Here is a 21,686-nt window from a genome sequence, read left to right as displayed (position 1 = left end):
CTCAAAGAAGAAATAAAAGTTGAAATAATAAATGATACCTCTTTGATTTCTTAAACAAGATTAAATTCATGCACATCTTTCATGATTACCCACTTAGCCATTTGGCTAACTTTCTAAATTCCTTGGCCTCTAGTTTTGCAGACACAGGGATCCTTTTGATATTGTAGTTGATTTTGGACTTCCATAGAGTTGCTCAAAGATCTCAACGTGTTGATTTTCTGGTTTGTTTTACTTTTGTTTCGTTGTATTTACATTTTGTAATTTTATTTCAGATGTCATTTATCTGTATAGTAATTATAGTATATATATATATATATATATATATATATATTTGATATATTTCTTGGTTATTCTGTTTTGACAGTTCCTAGGGTTTCTTATATTATATTGTCACCGAGTGGGGTACCGGGAACTATATCCCTTGGGCGTGACAACTGCAATTATAACAAATTTGGATCTAGATCTATTAATTAATGTACATGAACATATGAGATTATTTAGATATCCTCTTTCCAACAGATATTCACTGAGACATTTATACCATATGCGTCCAGATTATTTCAATCCATATAAAGATCTACATAACTTAATCGAGTATAATTCTCGGTGACCTGAATCATATGCCTCTAGTAGTTTGAATCATTCAAGGAATTTCATGTATATGTCATTTTCAAGTGAGTCTTACAAATAGGTTGTAATGTCATCCATTAATGGCATATCTAATCTTTAATGAATTGTCAAACTTAACAAATATTGAAATGTCGTTGCATCCACTATAGGAGAATATGTCTCCTCATAATCAATTCTTGGTCTCTAAGAGAAACCTGAGCAACAAGTTGTGCTTTATATTTGACAATTTTATTTTTTTCATTTCGTTTATGCACAAACACCTATTTATATCTGATCAGTTTTATGTCCTCAGGTGTAGGGACAATATGTCCAAAAATTTTATGCTTTGCGAGTGATTTTAATTCTGCATCAATCGTATCTTTCCACTTAGGCCAATCATTTTTTTGTATGCATTCATTAATAGATTTGTTTCAAAATCCTCGTCATCTTTCATAACATTGCATACAATATGATACACAAAAATATCATTGATGTCGATTTCATTTCAGTTCCATCTTTTTCTAGTCATAACATAATTTATAAGGATCTCTTGATTTTCAAGTACCTAGGATTATTCTGGAATCATATTATTGATGGCTGGAGACTCCTCCGGAGTTATTACTTCCTTGTTTTGAGCCTTTATTTCCTTTATTTTTTTGAGGATTTTTATCTTTGGAACCAATAGATCTACCACGTGTCACTTGCAGTTTAGGCTCATTGACAAACTTAGATTGTCCTTTGGGGATATTGATTCTGATTGGAGCATTAGCAGTCGGAATACATGTTTTTGTCACTTTCTTTGGATCAGTAAATGCATCTGGTACTTGATTGGCTAAGTTTTGCAAGTGAATAATTTTTTGAACTTTTAGTTCACTTTTCTTTGTTCAAGAATCAAAATGAGATAATGATAACTCATGCTAGATAATTTCTTTTTCCAACTGCTTATTTTCTCCTTTTAATGTTGAAAATGTCATTTCATCAAATTAACGATTGGCAAAACATGTTGTAAATAAATTTTCTATCAATGATTCTAGATATTTAATAATAGATGAAGATTCATATCCAATATAAATTCCAATCTTCTTTGGAGACTCATCTTAGTGTGTTCTGGTAGAGCAATTGGCAGGTATACCGCATATCCAAAAATTTTAAGATGGAAAATATTCGAATCAATACTTTCTTTTGCTTTTCGAATTTAGTAAAGAAAAACACGTTAATTAATCAAAAATAAAAACATGAAATAATAGTAAGAGAAAAGAATGATTTACTTGTTTACAACCGAGAAAGTTGTTAGTACAAGACTTTAAAAGTTCCACTAAACATCTTCTTCTAGTGGAGTAGCCTCTTACAACAATTAAGTACAAAAAAGATTACGAATGCAATAAACAATAGAAATGAATGTTGTTTAAATGAAGAGGATCAGAGCTCTATTTATAGCCTACTCGTCAAATATATCTGTTAGCTGACATGGCAGCTTCGGACGCTTGGAGTGGGTCCAGGTGCCTCCACTAGTGCATTCTATCTTCTTCACAATGGCTCTTCAATGACTTCAAGATAAAATTTTATCCTTGCCCAGGCACCTAGACCGGTCCGGGCGCATAGAGTGTTGCTGACGTGGACTTCACTGTCATCCTTGTAATAATGGCTTGTCGAGGTGCCCTTGCTGTACCAAGGTGGTCCGGGCGCTCGGACATTGTCTGGGTGCTTGGAATCTAGGCACTCAGACCCTGTTAGGGCTCCTAGACAAGTCAACACAAAATTGACTTGTCAGCCTGCTACTCCGGTCACTTGGGTGATTCTCTGACCGTCAAGAGTTGAACTCAGCCGAACCTGACTTTGACCTTTTCTCATCGAATAGTCTTCCGCTCTAGTTTCTCATCTCTCAGAAGCATCGCGCGTGTCCTTATCGCTCCACCAGTGTACTCTTCTGCAGTTTCTCGTCCCTCGAATGCATTGAGTCGGTTGACTCGCTTCCCGTGTCATCCTTCTTATTCACTGCATCTTCCACTCAACTTCTTATGTTCCTAAGCCCCTGCACACTTAGACACAATGCATCAAAAATGTAGAGTCTAACTTAACTTGATTGATCACATCAAAACTCACCCGAGGTACTTACAACCTCATGATAATTCATAGGTCTGATGCGAATTAGTGCCATAACATGTAAAATAGCATTCCCCCCAAGTAGAAATTGAGAGTTTTGTCTTCGTAAGAAAAGGTCTTATAATTAATTGAAGACATTTAATCAATGACTCTATGAGTCAATTTTGTATGTGATCATATGTTACAGGATGTTCAATATTTATTCTAATGGACATGCAAGAATCGTTAAAGGATGGGAAATAAATTCTCCGGCATTATCTAAACGAATGACTTTAATTGGATAATTCGGGAAATGAGCTCGTAATCGAATAATTTGTGTAAGAAACCTCACAAATGCTTGATTATAAGTTGATAATAAACACACTTGTGACCATCTTGTTGATGCATCTATTAATATCATAAAATATTTGAATGATCCACAAGGTGGGTGTATAGGCCCACATATATCACCTTGAATTCGTTCCAAAAACATTAAGTACATTCTGCCTTAACCTTAGTTATTGATGGTCTTATTATTAACTTCCCTTATGAGCAAGCAGTGCACGAATTTTATTGGGAAGAAAAATCTTCTGGTTTTTCAATGAATGTTCACATGAATTCTTAATGACTCGCCGCATCATTATAGAGTCAGGATGCCCAATCGATCATGTCATGTGATAAAATTATTTTGCTCAACAAACTTCTGTTTTGCAATGACATATACTTCAATGATACGAATATTTGTATAGTATAATTCAGATGATACTGCGGTTAGTTTTTCTAACATAATTTGCTTTCCCAAGCCAATATTTGTAATGTATAAATATTCTCTATTGTCTTCATCCATAGTCTCAATGTGATATCCATTTCGGTGGATATCTTTAAAACTTAATATATTTCTCAGACTCAGGGGAATATAAAGAATCATCGATAAAGATTTTTGTTCCTTTGGGTAAAAAGGATGTTAGCTCTTCCAGAGCCTTCAATTATTGCTATGCTCTTGCATGTAGTGTTCACATTTATATTATTCATTATCAACAATGTAAATAATTTCTTGCTTTTAAAAAAAAGGTAGATCCGCTATCTTAACGGCCCCCTTAGTGTCGACCCCACAAATATAGAGGGAGGTAAATGCAGGTACATAGGCGTTAGGCACATGGTGAGGTAAGCCTTAGGTTGTCAGTTCCTAAGAATCAACCTCTAGTCATTACACCAGAGATGTCATACGCTCACCGTCTACACTATGCCTTGGGGATAATTTCTTGCTTTGAAAAACAGTATGAGTTGATGCGCTATCTGCAAGGTAATCATCATTGTCGTTGATCGAGAATCCGATTTGAGAGTTTTCCATTTCTTCATATAAAAATAATAGAATTAATATACTTTAAAGAAAATATACTATAAAATAAGTAAATGAAAAATTATTATTCATGATTACCGTGGAAAAGAAAAATATTAATTCATGATCACTGAATATTGTGATCAACATTTTTCTTAACTGGGAAAAAAATAAAAATATTAACTTATGATCATTGAACAGTGTGATCAGCATTATTCTCAGGCTCGACAAAAATATTTTCCATATCAAATTGAGAGATATTATCAAAATCATAATCAACTTTGTCATCATTAGAGACAAAATTTATCTCAATGACCTTCTGTCTTTTGTTTTTCACTGATTCTTGATAGTGAGCAATGAGATGTTTCGACGTACGATAGGTACGTGACCAATGACTATTGGGGTTCAATCAAAGTCTCACATTGGAAAGATTTGATAAAGATCATGGGGTTAAAAAGATGCATGATATCTCCATTGGCATGAGGCCTTTTGGGGAGAGCTCAAGAGCAAAGTCATGAGGGCCTAGACACAAAGTGGACAATATCATGCCATTGTGGAGATATGTGGACTTCCTTCGGTCCCAACTGTTGGAGCAATCTAGGTTTATTGTGGCAGGATATAGTTAGGTTTATTGGAGCAATCTAGATATGTGGCAAAGGTTTAAGTTAGGTTTATTGTTGTATTTGATATGCATTGTGAGTGTGCAGGATATAGGTACAACAAGGAAAGTCCAAGTGTGATCTTGGCAAATGAGGAAAGTCCAAGAATGAGTCTTGGCGGTGTAAGTCCAAGCATGTAGTCTTGGAAACGTAAGTCCAAGTGTGACTTGGAAATGGATGAAGTCCTGGAGGTGAGGAGCCTCTTGGCAAAGGAAGACCTGACAATATGGACAAGGCCGAAGGAAGCTCCAGAAGATAAGACGTGAAGGATGGGGAAACATCCGAGGGACGCAAGGCTGATGGAGGAGGCTAGAAGGCTAGGTCTAGGTTGGTCGGGCGAGGACGAGTGCTGAGTGATTGTACTCAGGACAAAATTCTATGTGTTTTTAGGATTACTGTAGCAGCGCTGTAGCAGTATTGTAGCGACACTGTAGCAGTACTGTAGTGACACTGCAGCAGTACTGTTGCGACACTATAACAGTTGACTGGTACACTGTAGCAATCGACTGGTAGCCGAACGTTGGGTAACGGTCGGCTTCACTTAAAGGACCAGTCGACTGGTGCATACACCAGTTGACTGGTAGCGGGAAAACAACTTACTGTTTTCCTCTCGAGCTCTATTTAATAGAGCTCGAGGTGCTTGGGCATAGTTGACGAAATAGACTTGGTTAAAGCCTATTAGAGTCTCCCAAGCCTTCGTGTGATTGGTGTGCTTGTATTCAAGTGTTTGTAGCGAGGTTTCTCCACCGACAAGGATCTTGAGCTAGCCGGAGGTTTTCCGGGGAGTCATCCACTGACGGATCGGGATCGTCCACCTTACGGACAGCTTTGGAGTAGGAGCTTTATCTCCGAACCACGTTAAATCAACGTGTTAGGTTTGCTTTCTCTTGTTAGTATTTGTTTTTGTATTTCCGCTGTGAACTAACATTATAGGAAGCGATCGATTTGGGTGAGACGTTATTCACCCCCTCTAGCGGACGTCAAGGTCCCAACACCAATAAATGGTATCAAAGCCATGGTACAGACCAGATGCAATGTGGGGTGGCCTTAAATGAAGTTGAGGGTGGGCCCAGAGTAGGTCAGAGTGATCAGATATTTGCGAGGAGGCCCGAAGCAGGTCAGGGTGACTGAATGCTCGTGGGGAGGCTCGAAGTAGGTCAGGATGACGAGATGTTCACGGGGAGCTCGGAGTAGGTCAAGGTGACCAGATGCTCGAAGGGAGGCCTGGAGCAGGTCAGGGTGATTGGATACTTGCGGGGAGGCAAGTAGGTCAGGGTGACTGGATGCTCGCAGGGAGATCCGGAATAGGTTAAGAGTGATAGGATACTTACGGGGAGGCCCGGAGTAGGTCAGGATAACTGGATGTTTACGGAGAGGCCTGGACCAGGTCAGAGTGACTAGTACTTACGGGAGGCGAGTAGGTCAGGGTGACCGGATGCTCACAGGGAGGCCCGAAGCAAGTCAGGGTGATCGGATATTCACGGATAGGCCCGAAGCAGGTCAAGATTGACCAGATCAAGCTACTTACGGGGAGGCCCGGACCAGGTTAGGATGACCGGATGCTTGTGGGAAAGGCCCCGAAGCAGGTTAGGGTGACCGGATACTCATGGGGAGGGCCGAAGCGTGTCAGGATGACTGGATGCTTGCGGGGAGGCCTGGAGCAGGTCAAGGTAACCAGATGCTCGCGGGGAGGTGAGTAGGTCAGGGTGGCCGGATGCACGCAGGGAGGTCCGAAGCAGGTCAAGGTGACTAAATGCTCGCGGGGAGGCCCGAGTAGGTCAAGATTGTTAGAGTGTATACTGAAAGCCTAAGCTTTTGTAAACATTTATTTTGAATAAAGAATCACATTTGGTCAAATTATTTACATTTGTTTGTAGTTGTTCAATTAATTTATATTGTAGATAACATAGTATGTGGTGTCACATACAGAAGATGATGTTATCAGTACCTTATAAATTATAAACAGTAGCTCACGATCAAAATGGAAAGGAACAAACCATTGGAAGGTTGTAGTATAATTAGGAATTAGTTTATCTTAACTATATAATTACACTAGTACACTTAGAGTGTATTGAGTAGGACCATTAGAGGTCGTTTCTTTTATACTGACTTTATAAAGGAACAAAGACCTTAGTTATTATGGAAGTGTGTGCTCTTAATCCTAATATAATAACAAGCACATATATTTGATATTTATTTCTTTAATTTATCAATGGGTGAGATTTAGTTCGATAAATCAATAAGCCCGATAAGTTGGGAAATGATATCACTTATAGTGTGTGTTGTTGATTATAGAAGAAAACAATGTCCTAGTGATCTAGGTTGATAATGTCCCCAAGAAGAGCTCATAAGGATTGTCATGTTAAACCCTGCAGGTGGACTTAGTCCGACATGACGATAAGATTGAGTGGTACTATTCTTGGACTAAGATATTAATTAAATGAGTTGTCAGTAACTCACTTAATTAGTGGACATTCGACATCTTAAACACAGGGAGACTAACACACTCATAATAAGAAGGAGCCCAAAAATGTAATTTGGGATTGGTGCGGTAGTTCAATAATAGTTCTCTAGTGGAATGAATTATTATTGATAAAATTAAGTTGTGTGTTCGGGGCGAACTCGGGATGCTTAATTTTATCGGGAGACCAAAACCAATTCCTCCTCTCAGTCCCTATCGTAGTCTCTTATTTATAGAGTACTATACCCACCTATACTCACCTTCATACCCATGGTGTAGGGGCCGGCCAAGCTAGCTTGAGAACCAAGCTAGGGCCGGCCAAGCCTTGGTCCATGGGTGGCCGGCCCTAGCTTGAACCCAAGCTTAGGTGGCCGGCCCTATTAAATTAAAAAAGAATTTTAATTTTAAAATTTTCTTATGTGAAAGATATAATTTATTGGAGAGATTAAAAATTAAAATATCTCTTTTAAAAGGTTCTACAAAAGATTAAAGAAAGAGATTAAATCTCTTTCCTTATTTGTAGATTGGAAAGATATTTTATTTTTCTTCTTTATAAATTATTCACATATTGAAAAATTAAAATTATAGAAATTTCTTTTTATCAACAATGAAGGGATTTTAAAGGGAAATTTTATTTTTTAAAATTTTCGAAGATAAATAAGAAATTTTAATTGTTGATTGAAAATTGTCTTGTTTGCTCTCCATGAGGTGGTCGGCCATGACATGAGGGATTAGGAAATTTTGTTTAATTTTTCTTAATTAATTCATGTCAAAGAAAGTTAAAAAATTTTTATTGTAATTAAATTTCCTTATTTGCCAAAGCTAAGGATTATAAAAGAGGGGGTTTTGGGAGCCTTCAAGGTGAACAACCTCTATTGTTTTCTCCCTCTTTTCTTCCTTGGTGTGGCCGGCACTTCCCTTTCTCTTCTCTCCATCCTTGTGGCCGAAACTTTCTTCCTCCTTGGAGATCAAGTGGGGGCCGGATTTTAGCTTGGAGAAGAAGGAGAGAAAGCTTACATCCCTTGGAGCTTGGTTGGTGGAAAAAGATCTTCATCTTTTGGAAGCATTGTGCTTGGCCGAAACTTGAAGAAAGGAGAAGAAGGTGCTTGGTGGTTTCTCATCTCGGAAGATCGTTGCCCACACAACGTCCGAGGTTAGAAGAGGAATACGGTAGAAGATCTAGAGGTTTTTGCTTTCAAAAGAAAAGGTATGCTAGTATTTAATTTCCGCATCATACTAGTTTTATCTTCATGTAAAAATATCAAATACAAGAGGCATGCGATTCTAGTATTTCAAATTTGTTTTCGATGTTGTGTTCTTTTGTTTTTCTTTTTCTTGTGATTTGATTGTTCTTTTCGGTTGACCTAAAGTTATTTAAGGAAATTAAATATTAGCTTTCCTTAAAAGGCTTTGTCTAGGCGGTGGTGGTTGTTCTCATATCCAAGAAGGTCATGTGCCTCGCCATGTAGTCTTGGAAGCTAATTTTGGAAATTAATATTTAATGAAATTAATAACCTAGGTGATTTGGATCGAAAGTGTTAAGTTCCGCAGGAGATCCAAGTCTAAACCTAAAAGAACAAATAAATTAAACTTTGGATCAAACGTGTTAAGTTCCGCAGGCGATCCAAGTTTAATTTAAAAGAACACATGGTAGCTAGGAAAAGGTTGAGACCTTTGTACAAAATTTTTGTACAGTGGAACCATTAGGCTTTCCGAATAGCAACCAACAATTGGTATCAGAGTTAGGGTTTTGCCTTTGTGTATTTGGTATTAGTTTAATTATGCACATGTCATACATAATTTAGGTAGGTTAATAGTAGGATGTGCTAACTTTGTGGATGTAGGATCCAACTATTATGGCTTATAGTTATTATGTGTGTGATTGGACCCTTGGACATGTCAAGGGCATTTATTGTGTGTGCATGATTGTATTATAAAATACAGTAGGAGCTGTATTTAGTTTTATTAGGATTTTATTTTTTGATCTAGATACATGTACATTCCTTCGAGGAATATAGGATCGAAAAATGTAAAATCCTATTTATGTCGCGGATCGAATCTTGCAAGGCGTGGAACCTTTTGAGGACCAGAGGCGCAGCGGAACAAGGAGCAAGATGGATGCGACATCTATACCCGGTGGCGGTGGCCAAAGATGGCAGCAGCTAGGGTTGGCGACACACGGAGGACAACAATAGATAAAAGTCATAATAATTGAAAATTAATTTTTCTATTTATTACTTTTTATGCTGTGACTGTGTGTGCTTGTTAGTATGCATGTTAAGTAGGCTAGCATAGTCAAAATTCCTCATTTTTAAATAACTAAGTGGGAGAGGGATTTTAAACAAATTCCATGGTCTCCATTACTGGTTTGTAAGTGATGCAGACAAGGTTACGTGTTGGCTCTGAGTGCCTTCCTCCATATCGGATGAGCTTGTTTGTGTATCACTAGAATAAACTTCCATTATGGATGAATATAGGAAGTTAATTAAGAGCGTGTGATCTTCCCCATCGGAAGGGGCACAATCTTATTAATGGACTTAGTGTCAAGTAATGGTATACACTTAGGTACGTCTAATAGTATCCTCCCCATCGGAGTCACTGCTATTATTCGTGTGACCAAATGAAACCAACTATTAATTTTATTTGTCAAAAAGTTAGGTTGACAAGATAATAAAATTAATGGGTTAAACCCTCCTTTTACAAATGTTGAATTTGTATACGTCCACACTATCGTGGCATACAAAATTCTCGGTGTTTTGAGGTGTTGGTTAATTTAAAATAGTATTGTTTGAGGAATCAATATTATTCTAAATTTAGAGTTCTGACCAAATGTTATTTGTGATTCTTAGGATGACTTTCAACCCACTGGCCATCATACTAAAAGAGAACAGACTTACTGTTCCTAACTACATAGATTGGAAAAGGAACCTGGACATTGTTCTAACTGCTGAAAGCTATAAGTTTGTACTGACTGAGTCTTGCCCTGATACACCCAATGGTGAATCTACCCAAGAGGAGATTGAGTATCATAGGAAATAGGTAAAAGCAGATGAGATGGCACGGTGTTACATTTTGGCTTCAATGTCAAATGTATTGCAACATCAGCATCAAGATTTACCAACAACCTATGATATTATGAACAATCTCAAGGAACTCTTTGGTCACCAGGATCGGGCCTCTAGGCAAGAAGCCATGAGAAAGATAATGATAGCCACCATGCAAGAGGGTACTCCTGTGAGGGATCATATCCTAAAGATGATGACTTATCTGAATGAAATACAAATCCTTGGAGGAGAAATTGATGGGGAAACCCAGATCGATATGATCCTCCAAACGCTACCTAGAAGTTTTGAGCAATTCCGTCTGAATTACAATATGAATAAAAGGGTATATTCATTGGCGGAGCTACTGACAGAACTTCAGGCAACAGAAGGTTTGTTCCGTCATAATTCTCATATTCACTATGCTGAAAATGGTTCTACTTCTAAACTGAAAGGAAAGAAGAAGAAGAAACAAGTTAGCTCAGCAAAGAAGGTGAATAAATCTCAGAGTATAGGACCTAAAGCTGGAGTGAAGAAGTCGAAGGGCAAGTGCTTTATCTGCAAGCAGTCAGAGCATTGGAAGGCAGACTGTCCTCGTAGGAGTCAAAACAACAAAGGTATATCTCATGCTCTGGTTGTTGAAACATGTTTAGCGGTGTTATCTACCAGCACCTGGTGTGTAGATACAGGAGCCACTGATCATGTCTGCAATTCTTTGCAGGGATTCCAGGAAACCCGACGACTAACTGAAGGAGAGATTACCGTCTACATGGGCAATGCTACTAAGGTGGCGGCTGTTGCAGTGGGAGACGTCTACTTATCTTTTAATAAGAATAGAAATTTGGTTTTAAGAAATTGTCTTTATGTACCCAGTTTTAGAAAGAATTTAATTTCAGTTTCTAAACTGTTTTTGGATGGATATTCAGTTTCCTTTAGTAACGATGTGGTTATTAAGAGAAATAAATTGATTATCTGTTCTGGTGCATTAGTTGACAATTTATATACTTTAAATCCAATTTCTCCCACAAAGAAAAATATGGAAATTAATAACACATCTTCTAACTCAAATAAGAGAAAAGAACATTCGGAAATGAACCAAGCATATCTTTGGCATCCAAGGCTTGGTCATATTAACTTAAGTAGAATTCAAAGGCTTATAGCCGATGGACTCTTGGGTTCATTAGAGTTGGAAAATTTTCCAACTTGTGAATCTTGCTTGGAAGGTAAAATGACCAAGAGGCCTTTTAAGGCCAAGGGGTATAGAGCCAAAGAAGTGTTAGAATTGGTTCATTCCGATTTGTGTGGTCCTATGCCTATCCAGGAGAGAGGTGGTTTTGAATATTTTGTCTCTTTTATAGACGATTATTCAAGATAAGGATACATTTACCTAATGTGCCGCAAGTCCGAGTGCTTTGATAAGTTCAAAGAGTACAAGGCTGATGTGGAGAAACGACTAGGTAAAAGTATCAAGACACTACGATCTGATCGTGGTGGCGAATACCTCTTAGGAGAGTTTAGGAACTACTTATCAGAGGCCGGGATTCAATCCCAATTGTCCGCACCTGGTACACCCCAACAGAATGGTGTGGTAGAACGAAGGAATATGACTCTTATGGAGATGGTTAGATCGATGATAAGTTATTCAGAATTACCAAATTCGTTTTGGGGATACGCTCTGGAAACGACAACGCATATTCTAAACTTAGTACCTTCTAAATCAGTTTCTTCTACTCCCACAGAATTGTGGAATGGGCGAAAACTCAGTCTAAGACATATTCAGATTTGAGGCTAAAACCAGATGCTGATAAGTTAGAATCGCGTACAGAAGTTTGTGTGTTTGTGGGTTATCCCAGAGGAACAAAAGGTGATTTATTTTATAGTCCTAAAGACCAGAAGGTCATTGTTAGCACCAATGCCTAGTTTTTAGAAGAAGACTATATAATGGATCACAAGCCCAGTAGCAAAGTTGTTCTAGAAGAACTTAGAGATGACACGCCTACTTTAGTACCAACAGTACAAGATGAAGTACCACAAGAGACTGCAACACGTGTCACACATGATACACAACCACAGACGGTGCCTCGTCGTAGTGGGAGAGTTGTGAGGAACCTGAGAGATTCATGTTTTTGGGAGAGTCTTCGGACTTGATCCCAGGTAAACATGAACCTGATCCCCGAACATATGACGAAGCACTCCAAGATATAGATGCAGCATCTTGGCAAAAGGTAATAAATTCTGAAATAGAGTCTATGTACTCTAATAAGGTTTGGGAGCTTGTAAAACCACCTGATGGTGTAAAAGCCGTCGGATGCAAGTGGATCTACAAAAGGAAAAGAGGGACAGACGGGAAGGTAGAAACCTTCAAAGCTAGGCTTGTTGCAAAAGGGTACACTCAGAAAGAGGGAATCGATTATGAGGAGACCTTTTCACCGGTAGCCATGCTTAAGTCTATCTGGATACTCTTATCCATTGCTGCTCATATAGATTATGAGATTTGTCAAATGGATGTCAAGACAGCTTTTCTTAATAGAAGTCTTGAAGAGAACATCCATATGAAGCAACCAGAAGGGTTCATTGAAAAAGGCAAAGAGCATCTAGTGTGCAAGTTCAATCGGTCCATTTATGGACTGAAACAAGCTTCAAGGTCTTGGAACATCCGGTTTAATGAAGTAATCCAGTCATATGGATTTATTCAGTGTCTGGATGAGTCTTGTGTATACAAGAAGTGTAACGGAAACGTGGTGGTATTTCTTGTACTATACGTAGATGATATTTTGTTAATTGGCAACAATGTCAAGGTATTATCGGACGTAAGGGTATGGTTGTCCAAACAATTTGATATGAATGACTTAGGAGATTGTGCACACATTCTTGGGATCAAAGTTATAAGAGATCGCAAGAAAAGAATGTTGTGTCTGTCCCAAGCTTCATATATAGATACAATCCTTGCTCATTTTAGCATGCAGAATTTCAAGAAAGGTTTCTTACCTTTTAGACATGGAATAGCTCTATCTAAAGAGATGTCTCCGAAGGCATCAAAGGAGATAGAGGACATGAAAGCAGTTCCTTATGCTTCGGTTGTAGGAAGCCTTATGTATGCAATGCTATGTACGAGACCTGATATTTGTTTTGCCGTGGGTATGGTCAGCAGATATCAGAGTAATCCTGGACAAGGACATTGGACTGCGGTAAAGCATATATTGAAGTACCTGAGAAGGACTAGAGATTATATGCTAGTTTACCAAGCAGACGATTTGCTCCCTGTGGGTTACACGGATTCAGATTTCCAATCAGATAGGGACAACAGTAAGTCTACATCAGGCTATGTGTTTACTTTAGGGGGTGGAGCCATTGAATGGAGGAGTGTTAAGCAGAAATGCGTTTCGGACTCAACCATGGAAGCTGAGTATGTAGCAGCCTCTGAGGTAGCTAAAGAAACAGTATGGCTCAGGAACTTTCTAATGGACTTAGATGTGATTCCTGGTTTGCCAAAAATCATCACAATTTATTATGATAATAGCGGTGCAGTTGCAAACTCGAAGGAACCACGAGCCCATAAGGCAAGTAAACATATAGAGCGCAAGTACCTCCTGATACGAGATATCGTGAAGCGAGGAGAAGTTGTCATCACCAAGATTGCATCAGCAGATAACCTGTCAGATCCTTTCACTAAGGCCCTTCTATCAAAAGCTTTCGATCGGCATGTGGAGGGGATGTGAATCAGATGTATGGCAGAAGATATGACAGCTTAGTCATTAGTATAAGTGGGAGATTGTTAGAGTGTATACTGAAAGCCTAAGCTTTTATAAACATTTATTTTGAATAAAGAATCACATTTGGTCAAATTATCTACATTTGTTTGTAGTTGTTCAATTAATTTATATTGTAGATAACAGAGTATGTGGTGTCACATACAGAAGATGATGTTATCAGTACCTTATAAATTATAAACAGTAGCTCACGACCAAAATGGAAAGGAACAAACCATTGGAAGGTTGTAGTGTAATTAGGAATTAGTTTATCTTAACTATATAATTACAGTAGTACACTTAGAGTGTATTGAGTATGACCATTATAAGTCGTTTCTTTTATGTTGACTTTATAAAGGAACAAAAACCTCAGTTATTATGGAAGTGTATGCTCTTAATCCTAATATAATAACAAGCACATATATTTGATATTTATTTCTTTAATTTATCAATGGGTGAGATTTAGTTTGATAAATCAATAAGCCTAATAAGTTGGGAAATGATATCACTTATAGTGTGTGTTATTGATTATAGAAGGAAACTGTGTCCTAGTGATCTAGGTTGATAATGTCTCCAAGAAGAGCTCATAAGGATTGTCATGTTAAACCCTGCAGGTGGACTTAGTCCGACATGACGATAAGGTTGAATGGTACTATTCTTGGATTAAGATATTAATTAAATGAGTTGTCAGTAACTCACTTAATTAGTGGACATTCGACATCTTAAACACAGGGAGATTAACACACTCATAATAAGAAGGAGCCCAAAAATATAATTTGGGATTGGTGCGGTAGTTCAATAATAGTTCTCTAGTGGAATGAATTATTATTGATAAAATTAAGTTGTGTGTTCGGGGCGAACACGGGATGCTTAATTTTATCGGGAGACCAAAACCAATTCCTTCTCTCGGTCCCTATCGTAGCCTCTTATTTATAGAATACTATACCCACCTTCATACCCATGGTGTAGGGGTCGGCCAAGCTAGCTTGAGAACCAAGCTAGGGCCGGCCAAGCCTTGGTCCATGGGTGGTTGGCCCTAGCTTGAACCCAAGCTTAGGTGGTCGGCCCTATTAAATTAAAAAAGAATTTTAATTTTAAAATTTTCTTATGTGAAAGATATAATTTATTGGAGATATTAAAAATTAAAATATCTCTTTTAAAAAAGGTTCTACAAAAGATTAAAAAAAGAGATTAAATCTCTTTCCTTATTTGTAGATTGGAAAGATATTTTATTTTTCTTCTTTGTAAATTATTCACATGTTGAAAAATTAAAATTATAGAAATTTCTTTTTATCAACCATGAAGGGATTTTAAAGGGAAATTTTATTTTTTAAAATTTTCGAAGACAAATAAGGAATTTTAATTGTTGATTGAAAATTGTTTTGTTTGCTCTCCATGAGGTGGCCGGCCATGACATGAGGGATTAGGAAATTTTGTTTAATTTTTCTTAATTAATTCATGTCAAAGAAAGTTAAGGAAATTTTATTGTAATTAAATTTCTTTATTTGTCAAAGCTAAGGATTATAAAAGAGGGGGTTTTGGGAGCCTTCAAGGTGAACAACCTCTATTGTTTTCTCCCTCTTTTCTTCCTTGGTGTGGCCGGCACTTCCCTTTCTCTTCTCTCCATCCTTGTGGCCGAAACTTTCTTCCTCCTTGGAGATCAAGTGGTGGCCGGATTTTAGCTTGGAGAAGGAGAGAAAGCTTACATCCTTTGGAGCTTGGTTGGTGGAAAAAGATCTTCATCTTTTGGAAGCATTGTGCTTGGCCGAAACTTGAAGAAAGGAGAAGAAGGTGCTTGGTGGTTTCTCATCTCGAAAGATCGTTGCCCACACAATGTCCGAGGTTAGAAGAGGAATACGATAGAAGATCTAGAGGTTTTTGCTTGCAAAAGAAAAGGTATACTAGTATTTAATTTCCGCATCATACTAGTTTTATCTTCATGTAAAAATACCAAATACAAGAGACATGTGATTCTAGTATTTCGAATTTGTTTTCGATGTTGTGTTCTTTTGTTTTTCTTTTCCTTGTGATTTGATTATTCTTTTCGGTTGACCTAAAGTTATTTAAGGAAATTAAATATTAGCTTTCCTTAAAAGGCTTTGTCTAGGCGGTGGTGGTTGTTCCCATATCCAAGAAGGTCATGTGCCTTGCCATGCAGTCCTGGAAGCCAATTTTGGAAATTAATATTTAATGGAATTAATAACCTAGGTGATTTGGATTAAAAGTATTAAGTTCCGCAGGAGATCCAAGTCTAAACCTAAAAGAACAAATAAATTAAACTTTGGATCAAACGTGTTAAGTTCCGCAGGCGATCCAAGTTTAATTTAAAAGAACACATGGTAGCTAGGAAAAGGTTCAGATCTTTGTACAAAATTTTTGTACAGTGGAACCATTAGGCTTTTCGAGTAGCAACCAACAAAGATGACCGGGTGCGGATGCTTGCGGGGAGGCTTAGAGCAGGTCAGTGTGACCAGATGCTCGTGGGGAGGCCCGGACCATGAGAGTAATTGTGGTCCTTCGTTTGAGGGAAGGATTGTTAGAGTTCAATCAAAGTCCGACATTGGAAAGATTTGATAAAGATCATGGCGTTAAAAAGATGCATGATATCTCCATTGGCATGAGGTCTTTTGGGAAAAGCCTAAGAGTCATGAGGGTCTCGGCCCAAAATAGACAATATCATACCATTGTGGAGATATGTGGACTTCCTTCGATCCCAACAATGGCCTTTTATATTTTATTAAATTGACGCTTTTTGGCTTCATGTGTCACTATAGTACTCTCTCTCTTTTCCATATGACGAGGGTGATCATCACGAAAATATTATCGACCACAACCACGCCCATGACCACGGGCGTGGCTTCCAAAGTTATATGTTGTCGCGTTCACTTTAGGGAATGGAGTAGATCACGGGCCTCATGATTTTTCATCAAAAGTTCATTGTTTTGTTCGGCTAATAGGAGGCACTAAATTAGTTTAGAATATTTCTCAAAACCCTTTATACGATATTGCTACATAAACACATCTGATGCATGAAAAGTGGAGAATATATTTTCTAGCATATCTCCGTTAGTAACAATTTCTCCACGTAATTTCAATTGAGAAGTTATTCGAAATAATGCCGAATTATATTCTCACAAATTTAAAATCTTGCAAGCATATGTGCAACCAATCAAGTGGCAAAAAGGCGAAATCGTTCACCTCCAGAGCCCCCGCCGCACCCGACCCAAGGCCATCACGAGGAAGGTAAATCATAGCATCCTGAGTGAGTATGTGGCAGGTGGGGTAAGTTGCACAGGGACCGGGGATTTACGCCCCGACTACTCCGAGTTTCGACCCCGCGACCTCATGTGACAAGCATCCCACCACATACCAACTCGGATGACTTATGGGGTCATAGGTGCAACCAATCAAGCTAAGACTTTGGAAGGATGATTATCTTTAGATGAACATATCTCTCTTTCAAATTGTTCCAAAGAACAAGCGGATCCTTCACAGTGAGATATTCAATTTTTAAAGCCTCGTGAAGACGACCACGAAGGAAGATCATCACTTTTGCCTTATTTTGGTTGGATGCCATGTTTTTGTTTTTAATGATATCCGCAAAACCATTTGCAACAAGGTGACTTTCAACATCTAGCATCCACGAGAGATAGTTTTTCCAGCTATGAACTCCAATTTTATGAGATCTGACATGATAACTATAAAAAAAATATAAGTGACGGAATTAAAATGATTAAAAGTTTTGAAATTACTATAGACTGCCTCAAACAACTTAGTTTCCTCGGACAATGAGAGCTTTGTGCTGATAATGTATTTAAGTATTATGAAATATGATAGTAAGAAGGGAGAAAGAGATGATCTTAGATTCAATATGATAATGTATTACCGTATTATGAAATATGATAGTAAGAAGGAGAAAGTGAGTGAGAGAATAGGGAATTCATAATATTTTTTTTTTGAATGATCTTAGGATACAATACAACCCTGTGTTTATAGAGTAAGATGATACATACACATTAATGATAAATACATTTTGAACGAAAATCATAAAATGAATAATCACATTCATTGAAACGAAAGTCACATTCATTGAATATGATACATTCATAACCGTTTATTATTTTTGGGCCGCAAGAATATTGCTGAGTCAGAATAGCTCAGCCGTGCGTGTTCAACAAATATGACAAAACTACTTTTGATCTGTTGTGATCCGATCCATTATTTGAAAACTCTTGTATGTATCTCGCTGAACTGTTCTTCATTGAATATTTCAAACCTATCAATTAAACATGCTGGTCTGTCCACTTGATTCTTGTCCAAGCTAAACCAGAGATTCTGAATGATCTAAAACACGGTGAATTCGTTCAGTATCTGCGTTGTACAAGTAGTAACATACTGCAAAAATACAACATGGTTATCATTTATCAATGAACATTATGCTATCTGATTCACATCTTCTTGAAAGCTTGCATAGGCAGGCTCAAGCTCAAGCACAATCCATATAATGACATTGTTGAGAGGAGTTCAAAACCTTGTTTTGTTATTGGTACAATATGCAATTAATTATATCGACATCATCAAACACATCGATCATCTCTTCTTGTTGTTTCTTGGAAGTGAAATGCCCTCTCTTCTCTCTTGGAAGAACAAGCAAGCAGCAGTGCAATCGTCCACTTTTGCCGAAGGGAATTTGGATCTCCACGCTCTCCGCGCCGCTTCCACCAGTTTTCTCGAGGGGTCCTCGTTGCTGCTGCTGCTGCCTGACCAAACGGCGGATACAGCCTCTTCGTTCGAAAGCACGTCCCAAACCTTCAACGGAAAAATTAATTGAGAGAATTCATTCGTGAATTAAGCAACATTCATTCAATTCTCACCCCGTCGGTTGCGAGAACTAGGAAGAGATCTCTGTCCGTGAGGTGGTAATGCGAGACGTCAGGGACGGAGATGACGCCGTAATTCTTGAGGTGGAAGTCCCCGAAAGCTCTAGCCATGGCGAGCCCAGGGAAATTCTCGTTGGGCAGCCAAACACGCTGAATGTGGGGTTCGCACTTGAGCGCAAACACACGCCCATTGCTCTTCCTTATTCTCTCCGCTTCTTCTGCAGATCCAGAAATAACTAACTGATCATGTGATTAATTAAGCTTTCATTCTCATTGAATCTTGATTTGCGATCGAGTTCAGGTCTTACGAGGTACGCTAGGCTTCAAGTCGGTAGTTAACTGGATTGCCTCGAGACGGCCATCTTCGGATACGGCCGCCATTACTGCTCTCGAATCCCCAAGGTTAGCGATAATTAGATCTCGCCCCTGTAAATATTTTGGATATATACGAATTAGAATGTCAAAGTTTATAAATGTAAAGGAATTGTTGTTGTTGCATATACACCTGCTTCATGATGGACACCGATGTAGTTCCACTGTATGTGCAATCTAAATCTGGCTTGAGCATGAGCTCTTGGTCCATGGCCCTGAAAGCACTGGCGCAAGTCTCGTTCCACTCATCGACTATCTCTGCCGATGAGACCGGCTTCTGTTTTCCCAACTCTCTGCGTTCGCCGAGTATCAAGGGAGGTAGTTGGTCTCGGACGAGCTTGCTGATGATATGACCATTTCTCCCGTGGCCATCAAAGACACCACAGAACAGTCCATCTTCTTCACCTCCATAACCCTTCAATCGATATCATAGATCAGTCTAGTACTGTCAAAGAGTCTAAATTCATGAGAAGAAACATTCTATGAAGAAGTATTATTAGATCAGTGGATCGACAGCAATTTTATCAATTCAAGAATTTTTCTCTTTCTTTACAGGAATTCCCACATACCTCCCAGAGGATAGCAGCGTCCTGGTTCAGGCCCTTTTTCCCTTGCCGAGAACACAGAGAAAGAATCCTTCTCCCCTTCGCGTCAGGGCTCAATTCATCACCCCGCCCCACATAAACTACTACTGCTTCATCGCCTGCTTGCTCCTCCTCCTCTGAGCCAGCAGAAGAGAAGCAGGTCCCCATCTCTCTCTCTCTCTCTCTCTCTCTCTTCTTGCAGAGGATTGTTTGGCACAACCACACCCTCAAATAAACAAAAAATTGTAAGAATTTTTTAAAAAAAGAAAAACAAGTATGACTAAAATTTTTCAAGTTGGTTGGCAAGCTACTTGTCCTATCAGAATTGGATGGCCATGGTGAAATCCATCCTTGTCAGAAAAACATTAAAAAAAATTAAAATGAATCAATAGTTGCCTGATGGAGGTGGCTTTGGGGTAGTTCATCAGTATCTTAAGCAGAACTCCTTGTCTTTAATGCATAATCTACCTAATCCTTCTTGCTCTTTCTGCTCCAGGGGAATTTACTTATATGAATCAAATGATTCCCGGTCAATAGTGAATCAATAATGGATGAATATAATCATTTTCTTTGAAGTAGAGAGATACATGGTGGAACCTGAATTAATAGAGTCATTATTCTAGTTGCATGCGTAGATCATTTTAAATTAAGAAAAAAATATATTGCAATCTCGTTTACTGTTGGCCAAAGGCCATGGTTGACTTACTAATTAAATTATTAACAGTCAATCTTTATGGATGGTGTTGTTTGCTTATAACATATTTTGGTTCTACTAAATAATTAAGGACAAAATTTGCACTTGGCCTGCTCTTATTAAACTAAATGGTAGTAACAAGTAAAATCTATAAAATTTTAGAACATCTTGGAGAAAAGGATTATGAGATAAGGTAATGTTGGAAATATTTTATTTTGATTAAATCTTTCCTTATTAAGTGACACATATTTGTTAAGATTTTATTTATTCATAATTTTTTATCTTAATTAAAAGGTCATATATGTAAGATTTAAATGTGCATAATTAATTGAAATCTTATCTTAATATGTATATCATATCTTTTAATATGGTATAATTATCTCGTAATAATTTGTCATAATATTAAGGATTGACTTCATGAGTAATGAGTCCCTATAAATAGTAGTCTTTAGGGTCCCTAAACATACACACTTTTAAAAAATAACAATATGTCCCCAGGGCGTAGTACAGATGGGGAGTGCATGGTTCTGTGGCTGAAAGGTTCAGGGGTCGATCCCCGGGGTGTCACTGCCTGGGATTAACGTCTCCGCCATGCACTTTCCATCTGTGTACCTACATTTACCTCTCTCTATATCCGTGGGACCGGCTCTAGGGAGCCGCTGATGTGGCGATTTCATATTTTTTTTTAAAGAATAACAATATTATTTATAGAAAAGGTTTGAAGTGTTTAGAAGGCTCTAAAGTATTAAGTAGCAAAAATGATGTTCAAACGTTCTTCAAATATCAATGACAAGATATAACAGTCGATTTATTTTTCCATATTCAATTATTATATTTATTTAAAATTAAGCATGATTTAAAAGTCTAATAATTGGTATCAGAGCAACTTTTAATTTTAACTTGATATAATTTTCAATCAAGCATTTTTTTTATTTTATGTAATTTTATAATTTTCAAAAAAAATTTAAAAATGAAATTTAGAATTTAAAAAAGTTGCATGTATAGAATTTGGATTTTTGAAAAAAAAAATTAACTTTCTAAAATTATGAATATTAATTTTCTTGGAATAAATTTATATATGATGGATCAATGATTGTGGATTATTTCTTGATATACATATATGATTTGCATGTATGAAATTTGAAAATTAGAAAAATTATCTTTCCAAAATTATAAATATTAATTTTTTTTGGAATAAATTTACATATGATATATC

The 21,686-nt window shown here is 37.7% G+C and overlaps 1 protein-coding gene across 2 annotated transcripts; it reads right to left on the bottom strand.

The window, feature by feature from the left end:
* Nucleotides 1-18,333: 18,333 nt before the first annotated feature.
* On the bottom strand, nt 18,334-20,002 carry LOC122008146 (probable protein phosphatase 2C 72). Of its 2 annotated transcripts, none has more exons than XM_042563754.1 (5): nt 19,762-20,002; nt 19,326-19,607; nt 19,129-19,246; nt 18,815-19,056; nt 18,334-18,749 (listed from the first exon to the last, which is right to left on the bottom strand). In XM_042563754.1, the coding sequence occupies exons 1-5, from the start codon at nt 19,942-19,944 to the stop codon at nt 18,531-18,533; spliced, it is 1,044 nt and encodes a 347-aa protein (XP_042419688.1). In that variant the 5' UTR covers nt 19,945-20,002; the 3' UTR covers nt 18,334-18,530. The 2 variants fall into 2 exon arrangements, with proteins under 2 accessions (XP_042419688.1, XP_042419689.1); XM_042563755.1 differs by having other exon boundaries at nt 18,815-19,038; nt 19,762-19,999.
* Between the last annotated feature and the right edge of the window lie 1,684 nt (nt 20,003-21,686).

The sequence above is a fragment of the Zingiber officinale genome, chromosome 8A (genome assembly GCF_018446385.1).
Source record: "Zingiber officinale cultivar Zhangliang chromosome 8A, Zo_v1.1, whole genome shotgun sequence".
Classification (NCBI taxonomy): Eukaryota; Viridiplantae; Streptophyta; class Magnoliopsida; order Zingiberales; family Zingiberaceae; genus Zingiber; species Zingiber officinale.
Note: the sequence above shows the minus strand (reverse complement) of the source record. Positions and strands in the feature narration are given on the sequence as shown.

What these genes read in the sequence shown, in the direction of transcription:
- LOC122008146 (XM_042563754.1), bottom strand. Translation starts at nt 19,944, where the DNA reads ATGGGGACCTGCTTCTCTTCTGCTGGCTCAGAGGAGGAGGAGCAAGCA. An exon ending in ACGCTGCTATCCTCTGGGAG is followed by an intron (nt 19,608 to 19,761) that starts GTATGTGGGAAT and finishes TATCGATTGAAG; the next exon opens with GGTTATGGAGGTGAAGAAGA. An exon ending in CGGTGTCCATCATGAAGCAG is followed by an intron (nt 19,247 to 19,325) that starts GTGTATATGCAA and finishes AAATATTTACAG; the next exon opens with GGGCGAGATCTAATTATCGC.